The 11,930-nt window shown below is 40.7% G+C and overlaps 2 protein-coding genes across 2 annotated transcripts; both read left to right on the forward strand.

Moving 5' to 3' along the window:
* The first annotated feature begins 2,121 nt into the window (after positions 1-2,121).
* Positions 2,122-3,405, forward strand: foxe3 (forkhead box E3). Its single transcript, XM_055056549.1, has one exon. It carries the CDS (start codon positions 2,122-2,124, stop codon positions 3,403-3,405), a length of 1,284 nt encoding a protein of 427 aa, XP_054912524.1.
* Positions 3,406-6,712: 3,307 nt separating this feature from the next.
* Positions 6,713-8,620, forward strand: foxd2 (forkhead box D2). Its single transcript, XM_055019815.1, has one exon. The coding sequence runs from the start codon at positions 7,137-7,139 to the stop codon at positions 8,241-8,243; it is 1,107 nt and encodes a 368-aa protein (XP_054875790.1). The 5' UTR covers positions 6,713-7,136; the 3' UTR covers positions 8,244-8,620.
* The last annotated feature ends 3,310 nt before the right edge of the window (positions 8,621-11,930 follow it).

Consider the following 11,930-nt stretch of genomic DNA (forward strand, 5'->3'; position numbering starts at 1 on the left):
AATTACCCACATTCAGCATGTTGCTCCCTGTTGCTTTTTCACCTGTTCTTCAGACGATATCTCATGTGGTGTATAAATGTTGGAGATTTAAATTTTCATCAAATTGCTACATTTAAACAAAGTAGCTCAAATGCATCTGAGCAGCATCTCACTCACACAACAAACAGGTGTTCGATATGCAAGTTTTTCAACATTTTCTACGCAGTTTTTGTTTTTTTTTTCTCCTGTGATCCAGATAGTTTAAAATGTTTTAAGACGTTTGGTGCATCTCTAGCTATGTGGTGTCTCAAGTGTACCCTCTAGAGTTTTTTTTCAAGTCCTTGGTCATTAAAATTATCTCTTACTAAAATCAATTTCATAAAATAGTTTGTTCAGTTGTGACCCTACCTTGTTGTGCTCTGTCTTTGCATTCCAAGTTGCAGATCTCACAATGCTGCTGAAAGCCATGCAAACAGCTTGTAGTTCTTGGTTTGCCTAAATAATCATGAAGAAAGACCAGAGCTTTCAAAGCGCTTAAAGGGTGTTGTCTAACTACCAACTGTGTGCACAACACTGTTTTTACTTCAAAATCCAAAAGACAACGTGTCTCCTCTTCTCCCGACTGGGTTGTTTGATTATCGCTCTCCAGAAATGAAAATGAAATGTAGGGATATGTTTCTTTCCTTTCTCAAAAGCTTGGATAGCTCAATTGCTTGTTTTGAGGGTGTTGTTATTGTTTTTCAATTGCTGGATAGGCTGCAGATTTTGGAGTAGCCCGGTGCAGCTCTGTGAATGTTGTTTCTGCCCTAAACATACAGACAGCAAGTCAGTGAAAGGCCAACGAACAGCAAATTTACAGACACAGAAGAAGGCTCGCCAGTGATGTTTGTGTCTGCAACTAATTATTAATTTGTTCAATAAATCTCAAAATCGCACACGCCCTGTTTGAAACTGGTATTTTGTGATGTTCAAAAAGATTAGGAGAGGATAAATTATTTAAAAACAATTTCTATATTTATTTATCCTGCAAAATTCAAGTAAAAGTCAACTACGCCCAACTAAAAAGAAACAGTTGATGTTTTTTTCATATTGTAGAGAAAATATGAAAAAAAAATGCTAATTTCAACAAACAGGATGCAGAAATGTACATGTGTCTTTACCAATATTGTGCTGAAGAATTTTGGAGTTTGGAGGTGACATCCAGAGAATAAGATATTTTTTTAAGAGAGGGCAAAATATTGTCAAGTCAAAAATCTTGTACTACACACAAATGATGCAAAAATAGTGATGAAACCTGCAAAATATGTGCTTACATTTAAACCTTTCGACTGACAACCTATAGGTGTCATTTATTGGCAACAATTGCCTCAGGGTTAACCTTAGCATGCTTGCGAGTTTCACTTTGAAAGGTGTCACTAAGCTAGCCGGATTCAAACCTAAATTATTGAAACTTTCTAAACCACAAATCTGGTAGTTGTTCTTTACATTCGATAAGTTGATTTTTTTTTAAAATTACAGTTAAATAAGCATATTATCCCTGTCTCTGGGAAAATAACAAAGTAGGTTATAGAGACTGAGCTAAGATATTCAGTGAAATTCTGATCAGAAAGTTTTGATTGGACTAAAATAAATAGCCCAGTTTGTAGAATGTATCAAGTATCTACATTTACAAACTTATTCTTGATTGCAGTTCTATTAAGGTTAATAAACCATATTCTATTTTCTGCAAAAAGTATTTTTACAGAGCTGTGCATTTCTTTTTTTTTTAATTTGAGGAGTTGGGAAACTGTTATTGTAATTCAGGAACATTAACTACTGAAGACCGGCTGCTCAAATCAGTCAAAATCTACTACTTAGAGAGATAAAGCCAGTTTGTGGTGGGTGGGTTGTGAGTCCTCTTTCATCAATCGTCACTGTGTGGACCCAGTGGCGTCACTCCTGCCCGGTCTTATAAAACTGTCAGCGCCTTTCTCTCACCTGTACTGACACACACCATCCCAAACAGCAGAGTGAGGGCTCGCTTTGGTAACAGAAAGGAGACTGCGGTGTCTTAAAATACGCACCACCTTGAGCCATCCAAGGGAATATTCCCCTTCCGATCGTTTCGATACAAAGCTGGTTCTCCCGTTTATTCTTTTTTTTATGACTCTGGCAAACTATTCTTACTTCTCTGGCATGTGCAACATGACCGCAGAGCCCTCGCCTGCAGAGGCAAGCCCGGATGTCATGTCTCCAAATGTGAGCTTGGATTCGCCGCTGCCTCCGCCGCCACTGATGCTGCAGGCCCGTCCTAAGGACAACATCCTGATCAAGTCTGAGCCACAGGGGAGCAGCCCCAGCACCGAGGACGGGGGCGCAGTGGGCCACACAGAGGAGCACCTACCCACAGGCAGCCGCCGCAGGAAGAGGCCAGTGCAGAGAGGGAAGCCTCCCTACAGCTACATCGCTCTCATCGCCATGGCCATTGCCAACTCCCCCGAAAGGAAACTCACCCTGGGGGGCATTTATAAGTTCATCATGGAGCGGTTTCCTTTTTATAGGGAGAACTCCAAGAAATGGCAGAACTCAATCCGCCACAATCTGACCCTCAACGACTGCTTTGTGAAGATCCCCCGGGAGCCCGGCAGGCCGGGCAAAGGCAACTATTGGACTCTGGATCCAGCTGCAGAGGACATGTTTGATAACGGCAGCTTTTTAAGGAGAAGGAAAAGGTTCAAGCGCACCGATGTGAGTACCTATCCCGGCTACATGCAGAGCTCCAGCGCCTTTACTCCAACCACCATGGGGAGGCAGTCCTACCCAAACACGCTGTACGCCGGGATCGGGTCCGGCTATGGTTCCCAGTTGACAGCCACATCTCCACATCCCGCCATGATGCATCACTACCAGACCCCGTCGGGGGTCGGCCAGGGGCAGCCGCGCATGTTCAGCATCGACAACATTATTAGTCAGCAGACTGTGGTGCAGGGCGGCACGGTTGGAGAGCTCAGCACCCAGGCGCTGGGTCTGAGCGGCTCCATGACTCAGGGTCATGGAGCCCTGAGTGACCTGGGCTCCATGACCTCCAACTGCTCTGTAACCAGCACCGACCCGTCAGCGTGCTTCCAGACCCAGACTGTGAACCCAGCGGCGACCATGCTGGGCAGAAACAGCGGAAACCTGACCTCCAACCTGGCGACAGGGTACCCATACTCCGCTGCCTCCACCTCTCCCCCGAACCTGCCCTCGATGAGCCAGGCCGGGTTCTCCCCCGGCGGCTCTCAGGTGTACTGTTCGAGTAACAGACTGTCCTTGCCGGCTCTGCGCCACGGCTCCTGCGCAGAGCACACGGAGCAGCTCCTGGGCCTCCCGAACCCCATGAACTCCTACAACAACAGCTACATGAGACAGGGCAACTTCACCACAGGATTAGAGAGGTATATGTGAGATAATATGCTCTTAGTTGAAAGAACATTTGCAATGACCGTACGCGTAATAAGTGCGAGTTTGTTCCCTTTGTGGGAGAATTTTAAAACATTCATATTTAAAGAGGTACAAAGCCATCTATAGCCTTGAAACATTCCATCTTTACATTAAAAAGTCATAGATTGCTTCACCTCCTTCATAATTCATGTTTCAGTTTGTTTGATTAAATTCTTCTTTCTGTATGTGTAAAAAGTTTGATGTAGCTCAAGATTTTAAGATAAAAAAAAGTGATATTTGCTGGCAATCATGCCGCTGGAAATAAATCATTTCTTCTTGTTGAAGAATTAAATGTGTCCCTGGTTTGTTTGGGGGTGTTTTTCTTTTCTTTTTTTGTTTTTCTTTTTGATGACATTTTCGTGGAATGTCAGCCAGGAACTTGCTAAAACAACCACAATCACAAAAACAAACACAAAACAATTACAAGTGCAAATGCACGCGCTGACTCTGAACAAGATTGTGAATAAATAATGGTGATAAGAAAATAAATAAATAAATAACCTTACATCTGACCAGTTTCAACGTGGTCTGTTAAATGTAGCTGAGACATAAAGTTTTAACAATATTTCAAAAAGAATTTTTAGCTGGTCAAATTTCACTCATCAGCTAAGCGCACCTTGACAAATTATCTTTCCCGTTCGCAACCCTACCCCACCTAAACCAATAACAATAATAAAAATAATAAAATCAGGTAAAAATTAGGGGGGGGGAGCAGTACAACTGAAAAAAACCCAACATGACATACATAGTAAAAATTCATTGCTATATGCACGTCATAAATAACCATAATTTATGGTAATAATATGAAAATAATGAGGCGACCATCCACAATACATAGTTTATGTCTGATTAAACTTTTTTGTCTCTTAGTCCGAAAACAACAACAACTACAATGCTAATAATAATTATTATAATAATAATAGCAATAATTTCCTCCACAACTTGAGCAATTTACACATTTTAGCCTCGAGGTGGCAGCAGCAATAAGATGTTCATTGGGTCGTCTTAGTTCTTTTCCTCAGGAGACTGTTGCTCCTTCACAGATATGTTGTCAAAGCTCTGCCAATGAAAGCGTTGGCTTGTTGTGGCTCCAGAGGTCAACATCCGGCAGGGACGCGGGGATGGAGGAGGCGGATGGGTTAGGGTATTTTTTATATTTAGGTTATTTTGGATGCTCAAACGTGGTGCAGCAAGAAAAAAATAAAAATGGAGTATAAATAAATGAATAAATTGAATTCACTAGTCGAGACTTACAGTTGGAAACCGATTCCTCAACTATGTTGTTTGGTTTTTATTATTAGGCCAATGTTTAGCTTGCATTTTATGCAGAGGTGCACAATTATTTAGCAAGACATACGTTTCAGAAATTTCACTGGAAATTGTGGATTTTTTTAAAATCTCTTTTTTGGGATCCAAATCGTAAAAGACAGAGAAGCCAATTTATCCAACTGATTTTTTTTTCTTTGAGTTCACCAGCAGGTGGCGCTTGAACACCGCAAACTACAGCATGCTTATTCGGAAGCGCGACTGGGTCACTTTATGAACATCCACATTTCTGAAAAATAGCAAAACCGAGACACTCGGATTCAGTTTCCAAATACATTAATTAATAAAATACATGTAAGTAAAATACTTGCTTTAATCCTTCCATTCTTGAAGTGAAACTGTAGAACTATAGGGATATTTGACAAGTAAAAAAATAAAATATCGAGGTTTTGGCATCTGTTCCAATTACTGAGAGCGAAACACATCTAGTCTATATCGATCTTTTATAACAAAGAAATTTGAAACAAAAACAAAAAAAAAATACTTATTGATATGCATGGAAACAAAAAAAAAGAAATAGAAGAAAAAAGTTGTAATAACTAACATTTCAGGTAAAAAAACAAAACAAACAAACTAACAAAAAAAAAAAAAACCTGAACCCTTCAATATCTGCTTCCAGACTTTTATAAGTCAGACATGAAAACAGTCCCACAATATCTCACATTTCATTTAAACTCGATTTATCGAGTAAAATGTTTTCCAGACAAAAGGACAACAAAGGAGATAAACGAGGGAATAATATCCAGAAGCAATGACAAGCAGAGGGAAGCTTACATATAAAAACTCTTAAACGTAGAACGTGTTGATCTCGTTAAGCCTGATCTCCTATTAGTGCGAGTCTGAATGGAGGCATGACGGATGACAACCCGGTCTAACGAACGAGAGGAACCCGCAGATATTGTAATATCATCTGCTGACGTTTCATTCCTGATGAGGAAAAAAGAAACTCGGAGCACGTTGCAGTGTCTTCAATTTGTCCTTTTACAACTCCTGCAAACGGATCATTGTCTGCCTTGTCTAGAAGGAGACGGAAAAAAGCGACTTGGATATTTCACCTGTCGAGTAGCAGCAAGAGGCAATTCCTACGTTTGTGTTTGAAACAATATCAGTGATAAGAATTGTTTGCATAAAATCATGAATATTATGTATATACTTATTTTTTAAGCTTTATCTAAGAAGGGAAAACTCGTAAGTAACAAAGGTAAGACAATACAACAACTATTCACATGCATGTGATCATCTATGTAACAAGCTTTTTCAGTAAGTTATAAACATATAAAGAAAAAAAAACATCTACTGATAGTCAAGAAGTATTGACCGAGCGTGGGAAATGTCGTTTATCTTTTTTAAGAAAATCTGCAAATAATAATAATAATAATAATAATAATAATAAATAATAATATAATAATAATAATATAATAATAATAATAATAATAATAATAATGTATCTTTTTCTCTGCAAAGAAATGTATGCATTTACGAATAGGATGAATCTATTCAAATTAGTTTGATTAACTCTATTAAGAACAGATTAAATCAGCAACATCGAATATTTCCCAGTTTTCAGCACGGCCTATATATTCCTGCAAGTCTTTAAGAAGTAGAATTCAGGCAGATTTCGTTAACTCGCGTTGTTTTAACTCTAAGTTGAAGTTTTAGATTTTAAAAGTGAGCCACAATGAGGAGACAGTAATTTTACAATATTTGGGTCTCGAGTTCAGTTTCTATTTTAAAAAAATATATGTTATTACTATTTGAACGTCAAAAATAAGTAAATAAATAAATAAATAAAACATTGATTAATGTAAAATACAAATACAAAACATTTTTGGCAGAAAAAAAAATCTGTCCAGTTCCTGGTAACTGTGACTCAAAGATCACGTGATCGGCGTGCTCCTATAAATACCATTTGAAAGCTAAGGAGGATAGTGTGACAGTCCGACTGGATACCTCTCCAAACCCGTGCGTAAAACCTCTTTTGGAAAGACATTCGGATACTCAAAAGCTGTGTTTTGACCGGAAGCCATCGCATCTAAAGAAAAAAAAGAAAGGAAAACTCTGCCAGCTATCGATGGAAGACGTTGACTGTATCTTTGGCTGACTTTTTTACGCGAGTGCATCAGATTTTTTTTTTTTTTTTAATGAAACCACCCTCGGATGCAAAAGTAATCACAAGATTCGCAGGTCAATGCGATTTTTGTGTCTCTTAGCTATGTGTGCATTGACTCGTTGGAGATAAAGTGTCCACAATAATACCTTCTTGTAAGGGGAGGAGAAAGGGAGGGTGTGCGCACTCTCGCACTTCAGCCTTACCAGAAAAAGGGAAGAAATCTGGGAGAGACGGCGGAAGAGAAGTTGCGTCTCCAAGGATGACTTTAGGGACGGATATGTCCGACAGCTCTGCATTGTCCGAAGATGTGGACATTGATGTGGTCGGAGGGGACATATCCGTCGGGAAAGACGGGAAATACATTCACCACGAGTTCAACTTGGACAATGACTCGGACGATAATTACTCCCAGAGCGCGGCGGAGAGAGGTTCCTCTCCGGGGCTCAGCAGCTCCGAATGCCCGTCTGAGCCCCTGGGATCCGGCGCGGAGTCTGGGACCTTGATTGGGGACAAACCCCGGAAAAGTGCACTTGTGAAACCCCCTTACTCGTACATCGCTCTGATCACAATGGCCATCCTGCAGAGTCCCAAGAAACGCCTCACGCTCAGCGAGATCTGCGAGTTCATCAGCAACAGATTCCCTTACTACCGGGAAAAATTCCCCGCGTGGCAGAACTCCATACGCCACAATCTTTCCCTAAACGACTGCTTTGTGAAAATCCCACGGGAGCCCGGTAACCCGGGAAAGGGCAACTACTGGACCCTGGACCCGGACTCCGCAGACATGTTCGACAACGGGAGCTTCTTGCGCAGGAGGAAGCGCTTCAAAAGACACCAAAGTAGCGAAATCCTCAGGGACTCCGGCGGCTTTCTGCCAGGGTTCGGATACGGGCCGTATGGATACAACTACGGACTCCAGCTGCAGAACTTTCACGCAGCCCACAACCCTTTCCACCCGCACCACACCAGCGGATCTTTCCCCTTCCCCAACGCCCCCTGCACCTTGCCGTCACCTGCATCCATATTCCCCGCGCCGCATCACTTGCCCTCCCTTCTCGGGACCGACCTGAGGAAGCCCTTTTACCCGCAGCTCAGCCCGTCCCTGCCGCCTCTCAAGACGGACTCCAGCTCCACGACGAGTCGGCCCTCCTTCTCCATTGACAACATCATAGGAGCGGCCAACTCCAGCGGCTCTTCCTTCAGCGCGCAGAGCAGCAGCCAGGCTCAGATCCTGGCCATGCTCACCCCGGCGCTGACCTCCGCTTCCAGCCACCTGAACATCTCCCAGGAGGGCCTGTTCCAAGCAAGCCCGCAGAGTCAGACTTTTCCCACCAAGACCTCCAACTTGAACACTTGCCCTTTCTAAAAAAAAAAAACTGAAAAAAAGTGAATAAGAAATAATAGTAGTGGCGTCGTCCTATGTGAAGGTAGGATGAACATTTTTGCTGCAAGAAAGAAAGAAAGAAAGAAAGAAAGAAAGAAAGAAAGAAAGAAAGAAAGAAAGAAAGAAAGAAAGAAAGAAAGAAAGAGTTTGTTTCGAGCTCTCTTGGTTTTCTGACAATGTGAGAGGAGACTTTATTTATGCGATGTAAATATATGTGCATAACACTGAGAGGCAGACAACTTATGAAAGATCATAAAACACAAACACAACGCAGGCCTGCAACTCCGGTCTGCGGTCATCTTTCAGAAGGTGATGGGATTTAAAATAATAATAATAATAATAATAATAATAATAATAATGATGATGACAATAATAAAAACTGATATTTTAACATAAGTTGAAGTTGTCACCAACGACCAGTGGGGCTTATTTCCAATTTTTTTAATTATAAATATAACTGAGAATTTAATTATGATTTATATTGTGTTTATTGTAAGATAGTGGCACTATTGTTGTTGATATCTAGAAGAAAGACGGCAATCTCAGGTTTTTACTTAGAAAGCACATGAAGACGAAAGGGGGGGTTTCTGACTTTACAATCTCCCGTAGTCCCCCTTTTACATGGTGAATTTGTGGCAATATCGTTTCCTGTTGTCAGTGGATATACATCTATGTTGCGTGATTGACTCTCTCAGCCTTTTTTTTTAATTGTTCGTTCCTCCTTATATTTACAGTTGAATCTGTGAAACATTTGTCTTGTGTTGCCAATAGCTGAGCACCTAAATGTTCATAGGTCAGTTCTTTTTTTGTTGTAATGACAATAATAATAAATGTTTGTGAGTTTAAGAAACAAAACAAAACAAAAAAAAAACTCTTTTTTTTTTGCTTTAGTTTTTCTGCATTCAAAATGACAAGAAATTGGGACAAAAAAAATCTTAAAGTGCAAAACGAGAGCTGGCAAACTTGTCTTAAACTTGTTTGCTTTTCTTTATCATTTTTTGTTTCATCACGTGAAAATTCTTTGATGAGATTCCAAACTGTGGGGTTTATTCGAAATCAGGTTCACGACCCAGAGTCTTTCGCAATTTTTTGCGCATGTTGTCAGGGATTTCCCAAACAAACTGCCGCTTATTGTTAGTGGGAGGAAATTATCAATGTGTTAACAACAACATTGGCAGCTAAGGCTTGCACTAAATTGACATCTGGGTATCAAAAAAGACACGTAATTCCGCTTTATATGATTCCACATGTTGATGTGCGCAAAATTGGAGAGTATCACGCAACGGTGGGCAAGTATATTCCTCTTGTGTGGCTGTTACTCGTTTGTAAAAGGACCAGCGACTTACAAAGGCTCCCCCAAATGAATGGGAGGGCGGGGGAGACGTTATAGCGAGCCTCGGTACTCTGTAATTGAAAGTGAACAAGGATATCCCCACGGTCTTTGGGGGCTTTCGTTGCTAATTTGTAACAGCATTTTTCATCGGGGCTCTCTAATCCACAATAATGCAGCTTTTTTTCACCCCCTTTTTTTTTTCTTTTTTTTTTTTTTTTTTTTTTTTTTTCGTTTGTTGATGTTGTCAGCGTGGACCCCTGGCCCAGGGGACTGAATGCGCACACAGCGAGCGGTCCAGCCACACACGCACAGGCTCTGAAAAGCAATCTTCTCAAAAGGCCCTCGGTGTTGCTCCGCTTTCACGCCATCCGTGTTGTCACATAAAAAAGAAGCAGTGGGACTCGTCCTGCGACAGACAAACAGGCCCATTGGTCTTTTTCAAAATTGTTGGACCACATGTTTCCATACAGAGGGGAGGCGCGAAGACCCTCCCCATTATTTAGAGAAATCTGTGCGCAAACGGCTGAATTAGTTTGCGGGTGTTTTGACAGATGATTACCGCGGATGAAGGGGTCTTTGAAACGAAAACCAACACATGACCACTTTCTTTATCCGGACCCGGGCCTTTTGTTTCTTTTCTACTTCTCTTGAGCTCGTTAGTGGAACTGAGTGAAACCGATGAAAGTCGAGAACGGATTTGAGGGAATCATTTTTGATCAGCGCCTCTCCTGCCCATGCTCGGTTAATGGATGTTCTCCATGTTCAATTTGCAAAGTAAATGGCCTGGAAAAAACATTAGCAAGACTATTGAAGTTTTTCCTCTGCATAGGGAGTCATTACGCACCGCATCAGACCATTAAGATCCGCGTCAAGAGCTTGCAAGGGTGGTTAAACATTTAAAGAAGGAAAAGGAGGCCAACAAAAAATAAATAAATAAATAAAATAAAATAATAAAAAAACTGAAAAGAAAATTGCAACACAGGCTGGAGCAGATGCACACACGGATCAACCACCAGAAGGGCTCAAACCGTGGCACACATTTGCAACAGATAGTTTGATAATAAGTTCACTTGGTTTTCTGCTCAAATCCACACAGACGAGTCCAGGACGGAAACTCGCTGGTTAACCCGTCAAGCACACCCGGGTCACACTCATCCGCCCTTCTAATGTCCCACATACACGCGAGCGGGACATCATCTGTTGATAAACTCGCCATAAATATCGTGTTTTCGCCTCGACCGTCACTCGAGGACACCACAGCGTGCATCTGATTTAGGTACCGCAGAGACATTACTCATTTTTTTCTCCCTCTTTTAATAAAGAACTGAGTGATATGTGAAGTGACAGCCAAATGACTCAACAGTCACTATAAACACGTTTATAAATTTCAAGGCAATTCCCATCTTTTTTTTCTAACTGCTTCCATATGCGCAAATTGGGCACTATACTCGCGATTTGAGCCGCTGTAATTTATGGAGAGACGTCAACGAGATGCAGCTTTTACTTCACTGTTTTACAAATTCAAATGATTCTTAAAAGAAAATTAATACCCCAAAAATACCTATTATTAATTATTATTATTATTATTATTATTATTATTATTATTATTATTATTATTATTATTATTATTATTATTATTATTATTATTATCATCATCAATGGATTCTTAATGTTACATTTAATCCGTAACATTAAGCCAATCTATGCTTGTTGACGTCAGTGCCCTGTGAGGTAATAAGTGAGGTATTAACCTCACTTATCGATGGATTTTAATTTTCCTTTTTGCAAAGTTGTTAAAATGCAGAGAGATAATATAATATAATATAATATAATATAATATAATATAATATAATATAATATAATATAATCGTTTTAACATTTTAATGAGCATTATGAATATTCAACTGAGAATATAAGCTGAGCATTTTGACCTTTTTCGCGTTAAATAAAAAGATCAAACTTGACAACAGGACGGCTTACCCAGACCAGACTTATTACTTAACAGTTATTGTTTTTTTTTTTTTTTTTTTTAAAGAAAGAAAGATACGCATCATTCATTTGAATGTGTCTAAACCACCTAGCGCACACACACTCTTGCTTGTATACTAATGGTGAATTTTGTTGCTTTCCCTGGTGGAGCAGTTTGACAAGTGGGTCAACCTAAAAAATGTGTAATGTGTTTTGTGTGTGTGTGTGTGTGGACACGATAAGCCACCACAGAACAATCTTGGCACGGTCCGTTCGGCCTCCCGCTCCACTCCCCCCACCCTCCACCTACACCGGCCTGGAGGAGAGGCGAGCGGCGCGGCTTCGCATCTGCAGCTCCCCCATAAATC

This window comes from Poeciliopsis prolifica, unplaced genomic scaffold (genome assembly GCF_027474105.1).
Source record: "Poeciliopsis prolifica strain line A6 unplaced genomic scaffold, Auburn_PproV2 SCAFFOLD002, whole genome shotgun sequence".
NCBI lineage: Eukaryota > Metazoa > Chordata > Actinopteri > Cyprinodontiformes > Poeciliidae > Poeciliopsis > Poeciliopsis prolifica.

What these genes read in the sequence shown, in the direction of transcription:
- foxe3 (XM_055056549.1), top strand. Translation starts at nt 2,122, where the DNA reads ATGACTCTGGCAAACTATTCTTACTTCTCTGGCATGTGCAACATGACC.
- foxd2 (XM_055019815.1), top strand. Translation starts at nt 7,137, where the DNA reads ATGACTTTAGGGACGGATATGTCCGACAGCTCTGCATTGTCCGAAGAT.